The sequence below is a fragment of the Lygodium microphyllum genome, chromosome 18, assembly GCF_053477565.2.
Source record: "Lygodium microphyllum isolate KBCC chromosome 18, Lygodium_microphyllum_v1.1.10, whole genome shotgun sequence".
Taxonomy (NCBI): Eukaryota; Viridiplantae; Streptophyta; class Polypodiopsida; order Schizaeales; family Lygodiaceae; genus Lygodium; species Lygodium microphyllum.
Window position 1 is genome coordinate 66653870 of NC_141152.1, and position 24431 is coordinate 66678300.

The 24431-nt window shown below is 40.6% G+C and overlaps 1 protein-coding gene across 3 annotated transcripts; it reads left to right on the top strand.

The window, feature by feature from the left end:
* Nucleotides 1–530: 530 nt before the first annotated feature.
* On the top strand, nt 531–23845 carry LOC148020981 (ATP-dependent zinc metalloprotease FTSH 5, mitochondrial-like). Of its 3 annotated transcripts, XM_087698814.1 has the most exons (9): nt 531–795; nt 16231–16322; nt 18957–19058; nt 19214–19322; nt 20868–21131; nt 21403–21657; nt 21731–21855; nt 21939–22415; nt 22651–23845. In XM_087698814.1, the coding sequence occupies exons 3-9, from the start codon at nt 19029–19031 to the stop codon at nt 23587–23589; spliced, it is 2199 nt and encodes a 732-aa protein (XP_087554940.1). In that variant the 5' UTR covers nt 531–795; nt 16231–16322; nt 18957–19028; the 3' UTR covers nt 23590–23845. The 3 variants fall into 3 exon arrangements, with proteins under 3 accessions (XP_087554940.1, XP_087554939.1, XP_087554941.1); XM_087698813.1 differs by lacking the exon at nt 16231–16322; XM_087698815.1 differs by lacking the exon at nt 16231–16322 and having other exon boundaries at nt 640–661.
* The last annotated feature ends 586 nt before the right edge of the window (nt 23846–24431 follow it).

A 24431-nucleotide genomic window follows, 5' to 3' on the forward strand; every position in this document is an offset into this window, starting at 1 on the left:
ATTGACATTGCTTCTAGTGCTTGTGAATGAATTTCAAAATTTAATGTGAGCGAAAACCTTGCTTACCATTGTTTGTTAGTGTTTGTGTGTTCCCTTCTAAGTGCATGTCACACCCAAAGTTAGGAGGGGGAGTGGAACGCCCCCCTCTGTGCGCACCATCCTCCCCCCCCCCCCCCCCCCCCCCTTTGGTTGCACCAAGTACCTTTAAGGTTAGTGGGGTCAATATAAACCTTCCTTTCCTTGGCTAACACTGGCCCAAAAGGGGATGCTAACACGATACTAGCAAGGCGGATGACATCTAGCATTTTCTATTGGATGTGCATAACTACTTTTTCCACGTTGTGCGTTGGCTATACCTCATGAGATTGGTTTTTCTCTTAATTTTCGATTCCTAGAGCTCCCAATATCTCCTCTCAAGCATTGTTTCTCTTAATTTTCAATTCTAGTATTTCCTTAGTATCTCCTATCCTAACGATGGTGCGACCTACAAGGAAATTGTCTTTCTTTGCTATTATATTGCCCATGCTCACCCGGGAGCGACTCGGCTCTAAGAATCGCTTAGGGTACTCATCGTGATGGCCCATGGCATGCCAAAATGTTTCAAGGGATCGTCCGAAAAATCTGGCCAAAGACGAAAGAAGACAGGCGGAAAATATTTATGGTAATATCTCGTTCATTACCTCTGTCTCTTTCTCCCACCTCTGTGCGTGTACGCAGAAGAAAACATATTCGGAGGAGGGGAACGGAGAAGGATTAACAATTCGGACGAGCGAAATCCTGCAGGTTCAAGAGAAGGTATAGTCTCATCGTCTCGTTTCCCTGTTCTTGTCTGTTGACTTGGAAGTCTCTTGATTGGGTTACTATTCGTAGTCACTGCCAGCTCTGCTGACATCGCCGCCCTACCAGTGGGTCAGTTGGAATAATGGCTCTGTGAAGATTTTCCTGTTCCCTATGCAGTTTGGTGGTTTTCCACCTAAATGCTCTGCTATTTGTCAGACATCAGACATGCACAGGATGCACAGCACAAGATTGTCGTGGAAGAAGAGCAGAGCATAGTGATAAAGCTCTCTTTTGGAAAGTGTATCGAGAGCCACGGAGAGTGACTCGACCCTTTTGTATTCGCTTTATAACCGAGTCGCAGCTTCCTCAAATCAAGTCACGGGGTCTTCTTCAATGAGCACCTGAACTAACTGGATTTCGCCCGCCTTGCTTTGCTAGTGATACTTGGGTTATTTCATCGTTTAGGTCTAAAAGCTTGATCCATCCCTCTATGAACCTCGCTACTAGACAGGATTGTCTCTGAACGAGCACCTTTCACAAAAAATATGGGCCAGAGAATTTACGTTGCATTTTGGATCAGCTTGCTGCAGTGGTCGAGTGTTTGGTGCTCTGTCATAGAAAATATGGCTTTCTCTCCTAACAATCCTCACATCGGGCAAAGTATTGCTCGACTGAATAAAGCACTCAGTCTCCTTAAAGAATTCACTCCTTGAGACAAAGAGGATGGATCGATTATGTCTTCACATAAAACTAAGAATCTTCATTTCTTTTTCAGTTAAAAGTTTCATGTTTAACCCTTGGCTAAAGCTTTGAGTACAGAAATACATCAAAGCTTCCTATTTATCTAACCAAGTGAAGCCCAAGTAAGGTTGGGGGTTTGTTCAACACCTGACGGGGCATTCTCTTGCTGTAGTATTTGGCAACTAAAGCATCATACAACTCTTGGATCTAGGATCATAGGTATGTGCACTTTGCTCGATACTTATTTACAAAATGTGAATGATGCTTTAGCTACCACATACAAGAGCAATGGGTTCCAAATGCAACTTGTTTGGTTGCATCCACATGGGATTGCCCTTTTGAGATGATAAACTTACTTCTAACTTTCTGAAATTGTATTTGGTATAAAATGAACGAAGCTTTGATGTATTACTTCACTTAAGGCGCTACCAAAGTGTCACCAAGTGGTGATACTTTTTATAGTTGCTTTTCTTATTTACTTATATAAATATTTTATTTTTCTTTTCTTTTATTGTTGTTGCTTCTTATCCCCAGAGTTCTCTTGGAATAAGCTGGGATCTTTGCATAGCCAGAAGAGACAGCCATTGAGGCAAATTGGACTAATGGTTTGTTTGAGCCTTGGGACCGGTTCCATATTGAACGGGCACTAAAGAATAGAATGCAGTGGTTTGGGATTGTGTGCTTAGCCACTGGAGATGGTGCATGACAATGAGCCTGGTCAAGACAGACACATGTGAGAATGCTTACGGAATAAAAGTCATCGTAATTGAGCCACATTACCCTTTTTGATGTGGTCACAATGATAAAAGTTGCTTAGAATAACTTGAGGAATGTAAGGGTCACCATCCCTAAAATTTAAAATTTTGGGAGTTACTATTTTTGGATCCAGAATCTATTTACGTCATTATCTTTGTTTTTGTGTGAGGATTAATTCTCTAGTCTGTGTCGAGGTCAAATTTTGCACCGATCATGGAGAATTTTAGACCAGAAGGTTTAAATGTAAAAATTGTTTCATGTATGCCATGTGGCACAAATTTCCAAAAGAGAGAAAGGGAGAGCATTAAAAAAAACGTAATAGGCATAAGGGGCAGATGGGAGAATGAAGTTTTGAGGAGTTGAGGGCAGATTGCTGTAAGAAAATCAGCCATGGAGAGTCCTTTTACATCTCTGACTCAAGTACGGAGATAGAGCTTGCTCCCTCTGATAAACTCTCTCTATATTTTCAGAGGAAATGCTTTGCATGATGGGCTGATTCCATCAAAGCTGGGATTTACTCGGAAGAGATGAAAACCAAGTGTTCATAGGTTATGTAATTTGAAACATTATTATTTTTGTAATTTTTTATCTTTTAATTGATAAAGAAATACCAAGAGGGGCGCTGGTCTTCGGGGCCAATCTGGTGTTGAGCAAGGGAGTGAGGTCTCTGCTTATGTGTATGCGTGTGTGTGTGTGTATAAAGACCTGGTGTTAATTGAAGGAATTATCACTTTATGTGAGTCATAGACCGGTTTCACAAAGGGTTAAGCATGAACTTCCCAATTAGAAAAGGGACAAAGCCTTTAATTTCTACATAGATGCATTATTGTTTTGTTTAAAGGGAAAGAGAGATTGGAGTGCTTTGTCTTGTCAGAATAGGGGCAACAATGGAAGTGAGAGACAATACTATAGTAGATTGCAAGAACCGAAAGAACAGAGAAGAACATTTCAAATCACACAAGGACTCAAACAACGAATGACGGGGCTATAGGCAATGGAATCCATAACTCTGTAGGAGAGATATATTGTGCAAACCACACAAGTGAATGTCTTGTGTAGTGACCAGCAGCACCTCTAGACTCCCTCTCTCTAGATGGATGTTATTTGATACTTAATGGAGTGGAGTATATATTGGCACTAGGAGAGACTTGAGAGGAATGAGTTTGAGAGACTTGATAGAAATGAGCTAGCCCCAGGAGGGATTGTTCGATTGCCCATAAGACACCCAATTTAGAGCCTAATCAATTCCCAAACACCCATGAAATATACATTGTTAACACCTTCTCTTAGATCTTGGGTGGTTAACATAGTAAACTATATAATAATGGGGATAACAAGTCCATAGGAATCATTAGCTTGTTCCATAGCAATGATTTGCTAGAAACGTGTGCCACCATGGTACATACATCAATGAAAAAGGGTTCTCAAAGAAGACACTCGAAGTATGTGAATGTTGCACCGAAAATGCCTTTAAGCCAAACCGTCCATTAACCCCTCATGTGAGCTTAGACTAGGAATAGATTGCTCTTTGTTAAACAAAATAGCTCATAATGGACTTGGATGTCAATTGAAGCTATAAGATTTGCATTGGGTGATTGTATCAATGCATGTAGAAAGCCTCCATCAAGATCCATTGCATTATATGAATATATAGTAGGCATCTACATGTCTCATTTGTTGCCCTCTCACAATCATCCCTCTCTATCTTGGGGATATACGAGGAGCAATGTAAGGTGGGGCTCTAGTAGCTCACATCGTGTGCCTCATGATGACATTCCTCCCTTGCCTACACAATTGCCACATAGGGAGCCATCATTTGATGATGATGGTAACCTCATCAGTGAGGATGAGTATGAGTGTGTCTTATCATCTGATGCTGTTGACTTCTATGGAAACCTTGAGATTGCATTAATGTATCAAACTTATGATACCTTTTTCTTGGTGCTTGTTTTAGCCCATACAAACTCCTTTTGAGTTTACATACCATCTTCTCTTTCCCTTTTGCCACAAATCCTTCAGGCTGCTGCATATATATGTCTTTATGCAGATCACAATATAAGAATGCAGTCTTTACATCCATCTGTATGAGCTCCATATCTTCAGTTGCAACCAAGCCCAAAATGGTTCTCAATGTAGTCATCTTGGCTACAGGGAAGAAGATCTCATCAAAGTCAACTCCATGTTTCTGCTTATATCCCTTCGCAATCAATCTTGCTTGTATTTTAGCGAGAAACTAGAAGTGACCTTCATCTTGTAAACCCATTTGCATGGAAGTGTTTTCTGTCATTTAGGCAATTGCACCAAGTCCCAAGTGCCATTTTTCTCAAGAGATTTCATTTTTGACAACATGGCTTTATACCATTTCTTGCTGTCCTATCTGTCCACTGCTTCCTTGAAGCAAGATGGTTCATCACTGTTTGTCAACATGACATAATCAGCTACATTATTTGCACTAGGAATGAATCTATCAGGTTGTCTAGTAGCCCTAGACGATCTCCTAACCCAATGATCATTGTTTGCTGGTGGTTGAGCATTTTCAGCTTGCTGTCCTAGCATTTCAACTTGCAAGTCAGCATTAACAGCTTGCTGTCCTGGCCATTCCTGCACATGCAATGACTCATTATCATGGGCAATAGCTGGTTGATCATTTTCAGCATTATTTTTTTCATTTATAGGTTCATTTAGAGCAAGTATTTGCTGCTGTACAGCGGACACATTTTGCTGTCCAAAGGGTATTTCTTCCCAGAATACAACCCTATGGACGTCCTCAGTCTTTTCAGGCTGTTTATGTATGCGATCTTCCCGAAAGATAACATCATTGCTGCATATTACTTTCCTTTTCTCAGGATCCCACAGTTTATACCCCATTTCACTCTCATCACCATATCCTAGGAAAATGCATTTACAAGACTTTAGCTCAAGTTTGTTATGTTTTTCTTTACGAATGTGCACAAAAGTCTTGCAATCAAACACTTTCAGGTGAGCATATGAAGGTGGCTTGCTTGACTACGCTTCTTGGAGAACTCCCTTCCCTCCCTCCCCCCCCCAAAAGACCTGTTTGGTGGATCGATTAATTAAGTGTACGGTGTCATAACAGCCTCTGCCCAAAAACCATGGATAATGCAGCATGAGACAGCATCGTACAGACCTTATCTTGTATGGTCCGATTTATACGCTCTGCAACTTCATTTTGGGGTGGATTATGAGCTCCCTCTTTATCCCTTTGGTGTCACAAAATGCCTGAAAGGCCTTGGACATATATTCCCCACCATTATCAGAGTAAAGACACTTGAGTGTCTTATTAGTTTGATTTTCAACCGATGCCAAGAATTTTTGAACTTGTCAAACACTTCATCCTTGCTACGAATAGGATAAACCCATACCTTCCGCGTAGCATCATCGACAAAGGTGACTATTTTTTTTCCCCCCTAAAGATAATCCTGGCATCTGACATACATCTGAATGTACTAACTCTAGAGGAGAAGATTTTAGTAAAAGAGACTTTTTGTGAGACGTCTGTGCATGTTTATCATAAATACAATGACCACAATGCTCAAAATCAACATAACGAAGACAAGATAAGTAACCCAAACGAGAAAGCACTTTCATTCCTGTTCCCAATCGGCCATGCCACAAAGAAACGCTTGGCTGCTCGGTCACGGCAACAACATGATCACTCACACTAGATACATTGAGAGGATATAAAGTATCACTTTTACAACCTCTGGCAATCACTCTAGATCCCTTACAGATCTTCAATTTTCCATCACCAAAGGTGGTATGAAAACCATCATCATCTAGTTGCGTTGTGCTAATCAAGCTTTTCTTGAGCTAAGGTACATGCTGTACATGTTGAATTGTGAAGACAGAGCCATGCTGAAATTGCAATTGCACATTGCCAACACCTGCAATGTCACTTGCATAGTTGTCTCCAAGATGGACAACACCATGTCGACCCCTTGTATAGGTAGAGAACCACTCTCGATGAGGGGTGACATGAAAGGAAGCACTTGAATCGAGAATCTAGGTATGCATGTCCTCATCTATATCTGCAAGTAAAGCATGTGCACCAAAGTGTGAAGAGACTAAAAGTATGTCATTCCCACTGTCCTCACTGTCATGAGTAACTACATTCACCTTTTCAATTTTGACATTGCTCTTCTTGGGTTGACCCTCTTTCTTCTCTTCTTTGCTATCATCTGTCTTCATGCCTTTTCCTTATTCTTTCTTCCATTTGTAGCAGTCACGTTTAAAGTGACCCTTCTTGCCATGATGATGGCATTCAACATCTTTGCCACGTGATTTACTTCGTTCCTTGCTATCATATTTGCCTTTTTGCTATGGTCTGTCCTTGGTATCCAAAGCACTAGAAGACTTACTGGATGCATTGTTCTGCCGATTCATTTCTTCCATGAGTAGAGCACTCTACATCGGAATACAAAAGAATTGCATTTGAATTGCTTATAGCAGTCCTGAATGTATCCCAACTCTCTGGAAGAGTGCAAAGCAAGAACGTAACCTTAAATTCTTCATCAATCAAGAACTTTAAGGCAACCAGCTGGCTGAAAATAGAGTTAAACTCACTCAAGTGAGTAGACATTGATGTACCCTCTTTCATATGCAAATCCATAAGCTTTTTCAACCAATACACTTTGCTTGCGGCACTCTACTGTGCATATAGTTCTTCTAGTTAAGTCTATATAGCATATGCAGAATCCAAACCTTCAATGTTAAACATCAAGGCATCAGAAATCGATAACTCTATGGTTGAGCGTGCAAGCTCATTTAACTCATCCCAATCTTCTTGTTCCATGTCCGCGGGCTTTGCTCCTTTGGTTTTAATTGGCTTTGCCTACTTCTTTTGCAACAGGATATTGTAGCACTATTTTTGCCAAATTGCAAAGTTATGTGCTCCTTCAAGCTTCTTTATGTGCGTGAGATTACTGCTAGCCATGATTTTCAGCCCAAATGTGACAAAAAAATCAGCAAATGCAAGCCCAATTTATCATCCAAGTGACCAAGGTACAAACAAGTACCAACCAGCAATAAATGACCACGTAGAAGCACAGATTTCAGATCTGTAATTAAATTTTCAGAAGCACCAAACCATGTAATACAGCATTCCACAATTGATTACAGCTGTTCCAAGGGCATATACATCACATTACATGAAAAATCTCAAATTTTAGCTGCAATTTCTGGTGTACATGTACCCACAAGCATAAAATTTGACATGCAAAGTCAAAAGCCCCAAAATTTTTGTGCTCAAAGCATCAACCACACGTTTGCATTTTCTCTGTCATGCATAGAATATGCCAATTTTGCCAAGATAGAGCAATTTCAGCATAACCCTCAAATTTTCCAAGTGTTGGATGTCCAAATTACATGGAATTGACCCTGCATGTACATAGAAGGACGAAACGGTGCACAAATTTTACCCAAATTGCAAAAGCCCCAAATTGCACGGGGTTCAATGTGCATCAATGTCGAGAAATTGGGTAAATTTCAGCCCAATTTGTACATGTACATGAAAAGCCCCAAATGTCGGAGGCAAAATGTCACAAATTCTTGCAATTTCTGAGATAGATATCACTGTTGCATCTTGCGCGCACCAAATCTGGACAAATCCCCAAAATTTTCAAGTCAAGTGTGCACTAATTTTAGTGAAATTAAAAGAATTTCACTGAAATGTGAAAAAGCCCAAAAATTCTCGGGAAAACGTGCACTGACTTTGCAATTTCTGGGTTAGATTGTCCCTCCAAATTCGGAAAAAGCCTCAAATTTCTAGGCTTGAATTGCACGAAAATTTGCGTTGTGTCTCCACACGTGAACCCTCGGTAGGAAACTTCAAGAAAAAAAAATTTGAAAGAAAAAAAAGTTGAATGATGGGTCAATCTACTTGCCGTGCACGTCATCACCTGGTACTTGCTGTTGCGTCGCTTGTGGAGGCCCATCAGCGATTCCGTTGTGCAGCTTGTTAGCGTGTGAGCTTGGCACCCTGTCCTTGTTGCTCGCCCGATGCCTCGCTGGTTTCATCGCATACTCCCCTCGCTGGAGCCTGGCCCTATCGCACACTCTCCACGTTGGGGGCTATGCGCACACTCTCCACACTGGAGTCTTCTATAGCTCATGACCTGTTGCGTGTGACAAAGTGCCGCCTGATTTAGGCTACAACTTCCTCTAGTTGCCTCACGACCCGCTTGCCTGTCCTACTCAAACTCCGAGAGGTACAAATGCCTCAACCGCAGCTCTAATATCAGTTTGTAGTGGCATGTTAGGTACGAAGATCGAGATAGTCGTTGTTCCTTAGGCGCAGAGAGATAGAGAGAGTGAGAGAGAGCAGAGTAGAGAGTGCACGATTTTTGGTAAAATGACGAGTGTACCACTTTAGGTTTTTAGATAGATATATATGTGTAAGTACAAGTGCTAAGGGTGTGTTTATACTCGAGCGCATTTAAAGGCATGAGGGCTTTTATTTCGAGTATCTTCAAGCCACATAGAGGATTTGTGGGCACTTTCTTTGATGGCATGATTGTCTATTCAAAGAATGAGGCAAAGCATAGAAGACACTTGGATATTTTGTTCAATGAACTGTGACCATAGGTTGGTTATCAATGTCAAGAAAAGTGAATTCTATTCGCATGGACCCTGCAAAGGTTGAAGCAATACAATCATGGCCACCTTTGAGGAATGTGTATAAGATTCATAGCTTCTTGGGTTTATGTTCTTACTACAGGAAATATGTACGCGAGTTTGTTGAAATTGCATCACCATTGCATGCTTTGCAAAAGAAGGATATGCCATTTAGATGGACAGCAATGGAAATTTCAGCATTTGAAAAGTTGAAGAAAAAAATGACTCCAGATCCTGTGCTTGTGTTGCCCGATCTAAGGAAGTCATTCATAGCTCAATGTGATGCATGTGGTAACAGCATTGGGGCTGTTCTTGCACAAGACGGCCGAGTTGTGGCTTATGAGAGCCGAATTCTCCATGGTGCAGAAAAGAATTTGCAGGTCTATGAGAAAGAGCTCTTGGCTGTAATTCATGCATTGTCTACGTAGAAACATTATTTGTTGGGGATTGATTTTATAGTGCAGATAGACCTTCAAACTTTGAAGTACTTTCTAATGTAGACAAAGTTGTTAGAGAAGCATATGAGATGTGCAAATTTTCTCTTTATGTTTCATTTTCAGATTGTACATATTGATGGTAAAAAGAATGTTGTGATTGATGCATTGTCATGTAAGCCACAAATTTTAGCTGTCAGCATGGTTTATCACACTGAGTTGGATGCCATGAAAGAGCAATATGTTGTTGATTCGGACTTTGCTAATGTTTATGATCAGATTTGCAATGGCTAAAGGCATGGACACTTTATGCTAAGAGATGGATTTCTGATGATTCATGGACGACTATGTGTCACAAAGCAGCTAAGGCCTAGAGTTATCTTTGAAAGTCATGTTCCTTCGTGTGGTACTCTCACCCTCAACCACCACAAAAGGAGCTTTGCCCGTGGAACTATCCACTGTGTTGTTGCAAGCAAACTCAACCAAGGGAAAATACTATTCCCACTGTGCCTTGTGGTCTGAAACATAGTACCTCAAAAGATCTAACACTGTGAAATTTGCTTCCTCAGACTGTCTATTTGTCTACGGATGAAAGGATAATGAGAATTTCAGCGTGGTATCCATATTCTCAAACAAGCCCTTCCAAAATAAACTGGTTATCCGAGGGTCTCGATCACTAATGATCAACTCTAGCATACCATGATACTTAAAGATGTGCTGCAAAAACAATCATGCCATATGATCAACCTTTATTTTCTTCCTCACCGAAATGAAATGGGCTTGTTTGTTAAACTTGCAAATGATAGTCCATATCCCATCATTCCATGTAGGTGTCTTAGGAAGCTAAAAAATAAAGTCCATTGCAATGCTCTACCAAGGCCTATCTAGAATCGGCAAGGGCCGCAATAAACCCGATATCTTTTTCCTATCATGCTTTACCTTCTAGCATACGATGCATATCTTAACAAACTGTTCTACATCAAGCCTCAAAGTTGGCCAATAAAAGAAATGCTCCACTGCCTTGGCCGTGGCATCAATACCTCTGAATCCTGACCTATTCTACAAACTAAGGATAAGATCTTTGAGGCTGATCATTATGTGGAAAACTTGGATGCAGCCTATGCAAAGATAAAATATGCACTTCAAAGATCACAAGAAAAGCAAAAGAGGGTAGTTGATTGCCATAGACGTGCTTTGCAGTTTGCAGGGGGTGATTATGTATTGCTACGTTTTGAAAAGGCAAGGCTGAAAAAGATGAAAGGAAGAGAAAGATTGTATCCGAAGTCAAGTATGAGATACTATGGGCCCTTCTAGGTGTTGGAGATGATCAGCAATGTGGCATATTGGCTGAAATTGCCTCCACATTGGCGGATATAGAATGCCTTTCATGTCAATTTGTTAAGGCCTTTTCATGGTGATGTGCTTGAGGATATATCTGCTGAAATTCAGCCTGAGGTTAAGGAGGTAGATGAGATTTTGGTACTTGAGCAGATTTTGGCACGTAAGGGAAGAAGAGTCAAAGGTAAAGTTTCGAGGAGATACTTGGTGAAATTTCAAAATTATTCACCAATGGATGCCAAATGGATGGAAGAGGATAACTTGGTAGACCATCCTTAGTTGTTGCAGCTTTACCTAGATGCCTTTCAGTTAGAGCCGACTTTAGTTCGGGTTCCATCAGGTTTAGCAGAGCAAGGATTCGGAGTATTGCATGATGCTCAAGGGGAGGTAGTACTTCCCCTTCTCCAGTTATAGACAGTTCTCATATGTAGTGGATCTCGGATGTATTTAGCATGCATCCAAGGTATTGCGCTGGCAGTATGTTTGCCATGAGATCACTACTCAATGTACTAGTCATTGTGAGATGTATGTAGATGAGTATGAGTTTCACCCGAGCATTGGAATTATACTTTTACATCAGCTTATGATCAATTTAGCATGAATTTTCCTCGATTTTGAGACAAAAATTCTGATAAGTTTCATCTCAGTTTTTGATCAGCTTGAGAACTGTTTATGGTCAATTTTTGAATTAGTTGTGCATCAGTTTTTGCACTGATTGTTGGTCTGTTTGCGCAATGAGTTTGTGAGAAGTTTGGATTTACATTTACAGTAGTTTGTGAACAGTTCTCAGATCAGCAGGTGATTAGTTTATGATCAAATTATGCTCATTTTTCAATGGTTTACATCTAGTTCTATGGACAACAACATATGTTGTGATGCCATTGATGTTTTAGCCATGGTTTATGCTTGGTTATGCTATGCCATGGGTTGGTTTTGCCAGATGAGTTGAGCTCATGAGAAATGGACATGCCACATGATAATCTGGCAATGTTTTTGAGATTCTTTGTGAGTCTTATGCTATGTTATGTTGGTTGGTAATTTTCAGCATATGTTGGACGTAGGAATGATTGAACAACAAATTGTGTTGACTATGATGCCCTATGGAAATTCTAGTGTAGTACTTTGCTTTTGATGCATTTGACAGTGCAATCGAGGACGATTGCAAGGATTTCAAGAGGGAGGGTTGTCATGAGGATATGTATTTTTAAAACCTTACTTAACATGTGCATTAATTCTTAATCACATGATTAAGTAAATGTTGCACATGTGAGGTGCAACTAGGATTAAAGTAAATTTACGAGTCTAGGACCCGAGGAAATCATAGGATGCCAAAGGCAAAAGTTGCTATAAGTTATGCCGCACAGGTACTTGGTGGTATTTGGTGCCGGCTGTTGGTCTAGGTCATTCATTCGGCCATAAGTGTTAGTTGGTGACACTAGAGAAGTGGCGTTTAATGGTACCTAATGTCAATCTGATGGTTAAAGATGGCACAGAGACACTCGGGAATGGAAGTTGTCTAGCCAATTTAATTATTGGCTAGTTAGATTATTTTTTAGGGCATCGAAATAATTATTAGATTGATTTTCAGTATTTAAAGACTGAAAATTAATATTTAATTATGAAAAATGCTAGAAAAATCATTTTGGAAGGCTGTCACTTGTCAAAAATGCCCATGTAAGATTGGAAAACGTCTTTAGAGGTTGGAGAGAGGCATTTTTATAAATTCAGCTTGTAAAAGAGGATGGAGGAGGCCGCCGGTCTGATTTGCAGCCATTGGAGGGCCTTTTGAGACTGCCAAGGGTAGGAGAAGACCAACCAACAGCAGAAGACAGCATCTACAGGTTGTCGAGACAGGGCAATAACAGTAAATGACTGCTTTTCTTCAGTTCTTTGCATCTAAAGTTATTGTGGCAGGATAGTAGGTGCATTTGACTGATTTTCAATCATTCTTCGCGACAAAACTTTGAATTTTCTCTCTATAGTTTTCCCTCTCATCTCCCAGCCATTTCATAGCCTTGCTCTGAAGATCTTAGCATTTAGACCCTTGGAGGCTGAGAAATTGCAAAAATTTCTGTTGTAAACCTTAATTTGCAACAGAAATTAGGGTTTAGCAGCAGCCTCAGGAAGTGCGCCAGAAATTGAAAGCTCCAAGACTTGGATTCAATAGGGCTGAAGCTTTTTGTAGCCTATTCAAGTGGAGAGACCAGCAAATAATTGAATTTGGGGCATTTTCCATCTCTATTAAAGCTGGTGAAGGCCAATTGATTGCTCGGATCAAGGGGCAAATCGGATTAAAGACTTGCTGGTGATTTTGAATAGCAAGGGGAGTTGGAATACTGAAAGGGATTGGAAGAATCTCCTTGTAAATCAACTTCTTCTTTCATAAAGCTAAAGAATACCGAAAGGGGGGACCAATTTTGGGGCCAATCGGATGTGCATTGTCCAAGATCAGTTGGTAAATTTGTATTTTCAGATTTGCATTAATTGTTCTTTGTTGTAATTAAGTTGTAATCAAGGTTTTATCACCCATCCATGGAAGGAAGGTTGGTTACAATCACCTTCCTTGCATTTTGTATGTGCATTTGAAGTTGCCTCAGCTTGTTTATATGCTCATGCATGGAAGATGACTTGTTGACACTCACGGTTCTCATTTGCACTTCCAAAGAAACTTGCTTCATGACGGTCATACAATTGTATATCAGATCAACAAGGTCCAATCAGATCTCTTGGGCCATCATCAAATGCTCAATATGAGAGATAACAATTGTAGTACATGAGAGAAATAAAAATGAGCACATGCGAGCATTGAGTTTATCCCAATGTGTGTGAGTGTTTGCCAACTCCACCTTATCTCACTGGAAGAGAGTCGAGACTCTTCTTGTGAAGAAGGATGGTGAATAGTCTCCATAACAAACTTCGCCAAATCATAGGACTCTAATATGGCAAGCATCATGATTTGCCAGATACGAGTTCTCATCATCGAGCTTTTGATCTGAAGGAAGGGCCGGTAAGACGGGGATCTTCTGGTCCATGATCGCTTGAAACTCAGTCTCGGCCTCAGAAGACATCTTCACAGATAATGCTTGCACAAAACACACAAAGTAGTCCCCTTTGACTGTGAAAATGCATCCTACTAGGGCTCTTTACCGCTCGTCCCACTTCTCCTCCACTTGCCAGAGGCGATGAAAAGGTAAAACTTGCACTTGAAGGCTCAAAACTCAACATTCTTCCTTCTCTAATAGCAAAAACCGACCGTAGCTTAAGCAAATCTTCCTACTTGCTTTTAATGTAGCCACCTATTGCCAAACACATCCAAAATGTTATCACTTGATTAGCAATGTTGTTGCCAGCCCTTGGAAGCTGTCTCTCTTCTGTCCCCTACTTGTTGAGGCTTCCGTATGGCTTTCTTCAGCAATAAATTGTTATTCTTTGATCAGAAAATGAACCAACAACTTCCTCTCTCTTTCTTCCAACCTGTAAACCAACTAAATGGTTGAGACTTGGCTCCCAAAAACGTTTTCTAAGTTTGCATAGGCATTTTTGCCAAGTGGCAACCTTCTAAACCCATTTTTTAGCATTATCCAATCATTTAATTTATTTTCAAAATTAAATTATCCCGAAAATTAATTTCAGCCCTTTTGACCCTGCCCAAAATTGAATGTGCCCATCCATAATTAAATTGACTAGGTTTGCAACCTAGAGTGGTCCTCAATCTCTATTGACCCTTAGATTAGTATTAATTAATTAATGCTAGTCCCTATTGTCACCATTGAGACTTATTAGCCAAACTGTTATGCTAGATACAGCGGGTACACCAGGGAGCGATTGGTATAGCAAGAGTGCCACATAGCAACTGCCACGTATCAGAAGAGAGCAGGCTAAAAGTTGGACAACTGGTTGGTCAGTTTTGCAAACTAGTTAGCAACCAACTTATTATCTTTAGCTATTTTTGCTGGTCTATTTATTGGCCTCGTTTTTTGCAATCTTTGTCAATTGTGCTCCCAATTTTCAAGCTACAGACCATGGAGATTGCCCTTGAGGTTCATGAAAAGTGAGATCTTTGAGGTGGAGACATACAGAGACATTCTCTCCACACCTATGTTTATTTCTGTATCCTTATACAGCATTCTTCATTACATATTTTCAATGTTTCACTGTCTCTTTCTCTCTCTCTCTCTCTCTCTCTTCTCTTTCTGTTTACTCTTTGTTTGGCTTATTCACTTCTGCACTACTTCACTTTGACATGGTATCAAAGCATTGAAGGATTGACCATGGGTGAACCTACTTGAAGAGGAGGCTTCAGCGCGACACAAGGCTGTGTTTTTAGCATTCTAGAGTGAGCAGGAGGGCTGCTCGCATCAGAATAAGGCTGAGGCGAGCATGGCCGTGTGAGAAAGGACTCATCTTGGCTGTCTCTCACCTTCTCCAGTAATTTCTCAAAAGATCTCAACATTTTCAGCCATATTTGGTGGACAATAGGAGGGTTTCTACTGTAAACTCTAAATTTTTGCAGAAATTAGGTTTGACAGCCTTGGGACCCATGCCAATAGGAGAATGCATCGTACACTGAATTCAACACTTGAAATTTGTGTAATTGTCAGCAAATTCAAATGCCAGCCCATTCATTGTAAATTGAGTCAGCATTTGGCAAGTTGGTGGTTCCATTTGTGCAAGTCTTGGGTGAAAATCAAGGGGCAATGGGCCTAAATTGCTTGCTGATTATATACATAGCAAGGGGCTTTTGGATCAACGAAGGAGATTGTGGAAAGCAAGGGGCTTTTGGATTAGCGAAGGAGATTGTGGAATCTCAACTTGTATACTATTCATTAGCAATCAAAGTTAGACTGAAAGGGGTGCTAGTTTTGGGGCCAACCTGGTGTCCATTGTCCAAGATTATTAAGTTAATGCGTGCATTTCAGTTTATGTTCAGTTTTTAATTATTGTAATTAAGTGCGTGCTTAGGTTTTATTACCCTATCAGAGGAGAAAGGCAAGTTTCAAGAGGAATATTGTAAGAGAGAAGAATATTGTAAAATAGAGAACTCTGAGATATGCTTGAGAAAAGGGATTTGTGTATCAAACATGAGACAATCATGTACAATAGTGAGTCACAGGTTGTGTGGGCATAGGCACTTGCTCCTTCTCTCCAACAGGACTTGCTTTGAAAGATTGCAAGTGGTAAATGACTAAGAGGGAGGGAGCCCACAAATTAATAGGCAAAAACTAAATACTCACGAGTTGACTAATTTGCACAAAACTTTCACTAATTGAGAGTTAGTACCTTAGGTTTAAGGATTTGTCGAAAGTTTCGCCTAGGAAGCAACTCACTTAAGTTATCAAGCAAGCCCTAAGCTTAAGTTTGGTTCAATGAGCAGTTCACTTATGATTAATAACCGAGTCATTGATTAGCCCTACATAAAAAATGAGATTAGATTAAGGAGTAGCTAATTGCCCATTTAGAAAGTTGATCTTGGCTATTTGGGATCATTCTCTCTCTCATTTGAAAAACACAAGTTTGGAGATGGCTATTCTTTTCTTCTTTGCCACAGAAGTTGCAGTTTTCAGCTATGGAACATGAGTTGACAATGCATATAGAGTTCAGATAGTAGCCAAGCAGCTTTCTAACTCCATTTATAGCAAGGTATGTTGTAGTTTTTGATCCAAATATGAATTAGATTATTACAGCCTGCGGGTTGAGATTCTCTCTTCTCCTCTAAGATCTCTCGTTTTGTGCTTTTTTTGGACTACTTTGATGCAAAGAATATGATTTTATTATAGTTTCGTTGTGAGGAATCCCTCCATTTGTAAGAGGAAACATGGTTTAGCAAGGTGAAGTGTTTGTGCGCATTATTGAACGCTTTACAATTGATTGGAGGTGAAGATTGAAGTTGAGGTCATGGAGTATGTGTGGATCAGTTGTGCCACCTGAAATCGCTGAAATACAACCATTCTATCATAAGAAATGCATGGGAGAGTTAGGGAAATGCAAAATAGTGCCTAATGGAATGCATGTTGTAGGGATCATAATAATTGCCCTTTGTTTTTGGGCAGGAATTGAATGCTAGATTGTTGTGGTAGCAATGCAGATCTGAAGTACAGGTCTGAATTTACTTAGTTTGACAGCATATTGGTGTGCAAAGTTGAGGACAAAGCATTGGCATTAATACATGAACAAGGTTGAAGCTTTGTAGAGGAGATCAAATCAGTTTGGAACTGATAGCATTGCATGTTTTATACATCATTTGTAGCATGCAATAGTGTGGACCAGCTTTGCACCTTCAATGTCACTTTTGTAGGTCATTCGACACCATGCCGGAGAGATTTGTCATGTATTTGCTCAAGGTTAGTGAAAGCAATTGAGGACACCATGCCGGAGATAAGTTTCACTGGTATCAAGAAAGTGATGGTTTGTGATAGTAAGTCACTTGTGATTTATGCAAACTTTTAATAATAATAAAGAAATACCGAAAGGGGCGCCACCCTCTTTGGGACCTATTGTGTGTCGTCTACCATGCAAGAGCATTCTGGCTTTCTTGTTCAACGAGTCCTTTTTTTATTTGCTGATTTATTTCATGTGTGTAAGTTGTTTATGATTACTGCCCTTTAGATTGTTTCGAAAGGTGGGTTTCATATGCCATATTTTCCTTGTTTTCCTTGATCTTTGTATGCGATTTAAAGGTCATATTGAAGTATATTTGTGTGCAAACTTGGATATTTAAGTAGCACAAAGATTTTTAAGGTGGATGCACTTGCACAAGAAGCAACATCAGCAATTAGGGAGCATATACAATCCGAACTGAACCTGTGTATGATGTTCATCCTCGTTCCAAAGAAATGAAAGGCACATTGCCACAACATGCATAAGAAAGCATAATTAGCAACACAAGAACTTGGGCAATTGAAAGGTTGTTCTGAAAGTCATCTATTTTGCAACCCTATAGATTGAAGGAGCATATAGTTAAAAGTCCCTTGCACTTCCATAAGGTGCCACTTTCTTTGAGATCAAAGGAGTACAAGATACTGCCACATGTACTTGCTGAAGGAAGCATAACTAGCAATGGAGGGCTTCATCAAGCTGAACTGAAGAGTGAGAGGCTGCATTTATATATGTTATAGCCCAACAATCATTATTTAAAGAAAAACACTTTTTGACAACATTGTCAAAGTTTTGAATCAATGATTAGTCTTTGAAGAAAGGTCCTATGCCGATTGAAAGGTTGATGCTAGTTGTGAATATGAGGCAGCTTACATATGGGATGTCTTTGAAATCTTGCTTTGAAACAATGATTAGTTATCAAAGAAAGGTCCCATGCCTATTGAAAGGTTGATGCCAACTGCAAATATGAATTGACTCATGTATAGGGATGTTGTAAAACCTTTCTTTCTCAATTGACTAGAGAATTTTCAAATAGAAGTGCTTAGTAACATGCCAATGAGAACTGAGTTATGCATTAGCATAAGCACGTGCTTTGCAAGTAGCACACGTTGCTAACAAGATGAGGGTTGGGGTGGTGGGCGTGTGAGAGGATGGAGATGGAAAAGTGCAGTGGATTGTTGGTGGTGGAAAAGGGATGGCAGTCGTGGCGGGAGAGGGCAAGGAGGAGGAGGACAGCAACGGGAATGAAGGAGGCTTTGGATAGGAATATGGGATGTGGCAGTGGAGTTGGTATTACAAGTGAGCAAGGGTGGTAAAGGGAGCAGGGTGAGATGGCAGCAAAGGGGAAGGGAGGAGGCATTGGCAGTGAAAAGAGTCGTAAAAAAATTTGGCTGCACCCTTTGGAGTGTTGATATCAATTGCGATCCTTTGTGATAACAATGGAGCTCTGAGATGGCATTTTGTAATGACAGCGTTTGATTGAAAGTTTTATTTTTCACTAAAAGGTTCCTCCATGTCTTAGAATCTTGTGTATTCCATTTCTTGAAGCCTCTTATATGGATTTCTGGGGGAGGGAGGAGGCATTGGCAGTGAAAGGAGTCTTTAAAAAAGTTCTTGAATGTCTTAGCATCCCGTATATTCAGTTTGTTGAAGCCTCTTATGTGGATTTTTGGGCAAGGGAGGAGGCTTCGGCAGTGAAAGGAGACTTTAAAAATTTTGGCCGTGCCTTGAGAGTGTTGATACTGAATTCTATCCTTTGTGGTAACAATGGAACGCTGAGACTGCTTTTTGTAATGACAGCTTTTGATCTAAAGTTTCATTTTTAAAAGAAATGTTCTGCAATGTCTTAAGAATCCGGTAGATTCAGTTTGTTGAAGCCTCTTATGTGATTTGTTGCAGAATGCTATTACTGTTCACCATTTGTGGCCGTTGTGGTTCTGTATAAGATAGCTGATCCTCTTTCTTTAAGGAATGGCGTGGCGACATGTTATTACTAAAAAGGTATGCAAGGCATGAATTTTAGTTCTGGATACACATTTCTTTGCTCCTAATGGATGTACTAGCTAGAGTCCAATTACATTTCTAAAATTCTCAGTTGAATTACAGCAGTTTTATAGCTTCTAAGTTCAGTTTTTCATGTTTTATTTGGGGTTCAGTGTGGCAGGTTGGCAAATCATTCGATTGCATGGAGAGCATCATGTTCAGGCAATGAACTCTACTCTCCATCATTCACGGGTCAGCTTGTTACAGATGTCAGTGCCAGAGGTATGATTCACACTACGCTTCTTTCAGATCATTAGTGGGTGTTAGAAAATCACCATTTTTTTTTTGCTGCTGATGAATTATCACTTCTTCTCTCTAAGGCAAAATGTGAAATATGTTTTACTTCATGGCTATCTAATATAATTCAGCCATCAAATTTAGAGGTTTAGCATTAGAAAGTGTGCCTTAGGATTTAGCTGGATTGCTGGGGTCTTGACTGTTGGTTTGGTTTGGTGGTGACCAAATTCTTGCACTAGCTAGGGCTTTGACAGATTTATTCAATCTTGTATTAGGAAAGAGTACAATATAGGATGTGGGACATACCACATCACTAGTGTGCTATGATGCATTGAAATTAGGTTATCCTACTGCAAGTGTAACACGAAGGTGATGATGATTTGCTATGTAAGGCTCGTAGAATACTTGGGAACTTAGACCAGAAACTACAGATCTTTCAGTTTAACATGAAGATGATTTGCTATGCAAGGCTAGTAGAATACATGGGAACTCGAACCAGAAACTTGAGATCTTTCAACTTTCTTTAGGACTAAGGCGGTCTTTACTTTGGAAATGTAGGACTTCAAGGCAAATGAATTAGGGCTTACACTCCTTGATTGAGCTGTCATCCTTGGTGCCTTCTCTAAGACTGCCCTCAATATGACTTATGGACTAGCAATGGCTACAATTTCTAGTAATATGTTCAGGTTTAAAGCCTACTGTTGGAGATGCCCAAAATGTGCACAAATGAGGCTAAGAGCTTTAAAGTGCAGAGGAGACATTGTGGTAGATGTCGACTTCAATAAACAACCTTGTTCCTTTTAGGGAACTTCTGAATGGGTCTCTCTCGTCTCTTTTTTGTCCTGTTATATTCTGTGTGTGTGTGTGTGTGTGTGTGTGTGTGTGTGTGTGTGTTTTAACTTGAAAGTTGTTATCAATGTAGCAAGACAAAGGGCTATGATATGTGTTTTCAGGATGTTTATCCCAAGCATGTATGGGGATTAGAACATTGGTGCTACTAGGTAGGGTTTTGGTGAAATGCCCCTAGGAAAATGAACTTGACCTTATACTCCACGAGTATGGGTTATAAGGATTTACAGTAGTTTTGTAGCAGTATTCATGATTGGGTGGAGGATTCATTCAATTGCTCCCTGATTTTTGTTCAGTTCTGGCAAGTAAAGCAGCCATCTTTTTTGTGTAGATATAAGAGATATATGGTAAGGTCATTACTGGTTTATAGTATCTTGAATAGAGTAGGGACATCGTTCTAGGTTTCTAGTTGGACAGGCTTAGATTATTTGATTAGAATGCATACATTGTGAATCATTCAGGAGATTGATTTTAAGTATACTTGAAGCATTGTGTGTGAATGCTGATCTGGCCATTCCTTGAGATGCGATAGATTGTCAAGCGAAAGATTCATATATTTGTCATTGTCTGTGCCTAAACTGGAGCCAAGATGCGAGTTCTGATATTTACTGATGTGCTTGTGGCTATGCAATATTTGTAGGCTTAATTCTTATACGGCTTTGCTGTATGTTTTTGCTGCAGGGATTGCATGCTTGGATAACCAAAAACGGTGTCTTTCGGGATACATCGGTAACTGGGCCAAAAAGATGAAGCAGAATGTGGATGATGCCGAAGCAGCATTATTGAAAGAGTATAACAAAACAGATCCTGAGTATGTGATACGTTGGTACGAGAGAAGTCAGCCATATCAGTGGTATAAACCTGGTGTTTTAGCAGAATATGTGAAAGCATTAGTGAAGACAGATAAACTTGATGAAAGCGAGTTGCTTGCAACCCTGCAGCAAGGTGTGTAATCTTGGTGGCATGCTTTCAATCAATCTCAAAATGGGACTATTTCATCCTTGTACTGTTTGTTATGAGGTGGCATCGTTAGTAGTCAAACTTTAAAAGAAGTGTCTATATTCACAAATGTTGAGCTTAGTACATGGTCAGTAAGTTGCTGGTTTGGCAAGTGTGTTTACCAGTGGCAATTGGTCTCCAGTGTTTCTGCATATTTGCTATTCAGTTTCCATGTAGACACTCCATGATGCTTACATTTTTAGATGAGCATTTGCAGGGGTTAAAACACGTGCTGGAGAGCAGAATCAACACAGTTCTGCAGCTACATTTACAGGTGCGCATCCTATGTTAGGAAGCATGGGTGTTGCACCGAAAGAAGGTGCTCTAGGAAGTGCCAGTGCTCCTATCCACATTGTTACTGCCGAGGGTGGTTTCAAGCAACAGTTCTGGCGTACTTTGAGGACATTGGCGTTGGCATTTCTTTTGATATCAGGACTAGGGGCCCTATTCGAGGACAGAGGTTTGGGAAAAGGTAAGATATTCTTTTAACATTTTGGTGTTCTTATGTAACAGAGTGCTTCGCTTATTTGATTTCACCATGTCAGGGTTGGGCTTGAACGAGGAAGTGCAGCCAAGCTTAGAGTCAAGCACTAAGTTTAGTGATGTGAAGGGTGTTGATGAAGCTAAAGCAGAACTTGAAGAGATTGTTTGCTATTTGAGGGACCCAAAGGTATTCCGCAGTGTAGCTCTGAGTTCTAGTTTGACGTGCTGCTTTTTTGTTTACTCCAGGACTTACTTCCATATTGTGTGCAGCGTTTCACTCGGCTTGGTGGAAAATTACCCAAGGGAGTTCTTCTTGTTGGGCCACCTGGTACTGGGAAAACTATGCTAGCTCGAGCTATTGCAGGTGAAGCTGGAGTTCCTTTCTTCTATTGCAGCGGTAGCGAGTTTGAGGAGATGTTTGTTGGAGTTGGGGCAAGGCGTGTTCGCGATCTTTTTGCAGCTGCGAAGAAGAGGTCTCCTTGTATTGTGTTCATGGATGAGATAGATGCAATTGGTGGTAGTCGGAATCCCAAGGACCAACAGTATGTAAGAATGACTTTGAATCAGCTTCTGGTAGAGCTGGACGGTTTTAAGCAAAATGAAGGGATAATTGTTATTGCTGCAACAAACTTCCCAGAGTCACTGGATAAAGCACTAGTGCGCCCAGGGCGCTTCGATCGTCACGTTGTCGTTCCAAATCCAGATGTGGAAGGCCGCCGTCAGATCTTAGAATTCCATATGTCAAAGGTAAGATGCTTCAAGATACTTTTTAAGTTACATGTCTAGAAACAAAAGTCCAGCTTAAGTGCAGGATAATTTTGATAGTAAAATCTTTCATGTCAGAATCTCTCCAAAGAGGATTATAGCTGTTCTTTTTAAAAAGAATTGGTCTGTTCATGATATCTTTTGGTTGAGGTAGGTAGATATGTTCAAACATTACAATTGGACCATTTTCTAAAACATAGGTTTGTGGTGTTTGAAGGTCTTGAAATCTGATGATGTAGACCTGACAATTATTGCTCGAGGAACACCAGGGTTTTCTGGAGCTGACCTTGCCAATCTTATAAATGTGGCTGCACTCAAAGCAGCCATGGATGGGGCCAAATCAGTGGGAATGTCTGAGTTAGAATTTGCAAAGGACAAAATCATGATGGGGAGTGAACGGAAGTCTGCAGTTATATCAGAAGAATCCAGGCGACTGACAGCATACCACGAGGGAGGACATGCCCTCGTTGCAATTCACACAGATGGGGCATTACCGGTGCACAAAGCTACAATTGTTCCTCGTGGAATGTCCCTGGGCATGGTAGCACAGCTGCCAGACAAAGATCAGGAAAGCCTTTCACGTAGACAGATGCTGGCACGACTAGATGTTTCTATGGGGGGTCGTGTTGCTGAGGAACTGATTTTCGGAGAAGAGGAAGTGACCTCTGGGGCATCTCACGATTTTAAGTCTGCCACTGAACTAGCCCGACTGATGGTGACTAAGTTTGGCATGAGCAAAGCAGTTGGTTTAGTTGCCCATGACTACATGAATGATGGTAACAGTATGAGCACCGAGACACGGCTTCTTGTGGAGAAGGAAGTAAGGGAACTTTTGCAGCAAGCATATGACAATGCGAAACAGATATTGACAAAGCATCAAAAGGAACTGGACGTGTTGGCTAAGGCACTTTTGGAGCATGAAACTCTTACTGGTGTCCAGATCAAGGAGCTACTAGCGAAAGCCAAGGATGTGCAACTTCTCACTACTGCTGCAGCTCAAATGAATCCAGCACCTTCCCCTCCTCCAAGCCCACCCGCTGCCTCGCCTGCTGCAGCTGGAGCAGCGGCGGCGGCAGCGGCAGCAGCAGCAGCAGCTGCTGCAGCCACCACTGCAGCTGCAAAAGCGAAGGGTGCCCCTCAACCTGTGGGAAGCTGAATTATTAGGGTTGAATTCCTTGACCAGAAGTTGGCATAGCATGTTCATAATTTGATTCTAATGCCTACTGGGCTGTTAGAACAAATTTACTCAGTGTACAAGTTGTGAAGGCATTTATACGGAAAGTTCTTAAGCCATTTTTGGCATTGTGGGTTAAACCCCTTGTAGAATCTGTCTGGAAGCAAAAACACAGCTTGACAGTGATTAGTAGCCTCTACAGCAGATAAAATTCATGAGCCTCAACGGTTCCTGCAAAGTTTTGGTTGCTGTAATAATTGTTTGTCTATTTGTAAATGTCTTTATTCTGCGACTGATATTAGGTCACAGGAGGGCTTCATGTCTCACATGCCAAGGGAATGGGTCATTTTGTGTGGATGAGTTCATTTCATTGCTGCCTGGACTTGCCACCTGCATTGCTACTTCCTACTTGTGAATTCCAATTACTGCCATGAAAACCGGAGGTAATGTTTAGGTTTGTTAAACATTTGTTTTGTGGGAGCAGGTGATTTATTCATGTGAGCAAGCTTTTGGGAGTAGAAACCCTGGCCCTAACTGGAGGCTTCAGTACTACCCTGGCCCTAACCGCCGCAAGATTTTGGGTATATTGAGAGTGGAGCCCTTGTTAAAAAAGGTTATCTACAACTTATTTCATGAGCTGAAATGCATGTTCAGATGGCTTCCTCCTTTTGGGTAGGCATCAAATATCAAGTTTGACTGCAGACAAGGCTTTGAGAACCTATGGTAAATATGAACACAATCAAACCTATGCAGCGTTTTAACTTGTTATCTACAAATGTGTTGATTTGTACTCTGAAGCATCATTCGAAATTCTAGGTTATGAA

Bases quoted from the DNA above. Each gene is read 5' to 3' on its own strand.
- LOC148020981 (XM_087698814.1), top strand. From the start codon at position 19,029: ATGGCGTGGCGACATGTTATTACTAAAAAG. The intron at 19,059-19,213 runs GTATGCAAGGCA...TTTGGGGTTCAG, and splicing joins GACATGTTATTACTAAAAAG to TGTGGCAGGTTGGCAAATCA. The intron at 19,323-20,867 runs GTATGATTCACA...TTTTTGCTGCAG, and splicing joins TACAGATGTCAGTGCCAGAG to GGATTGCATGCTTGGATAAC.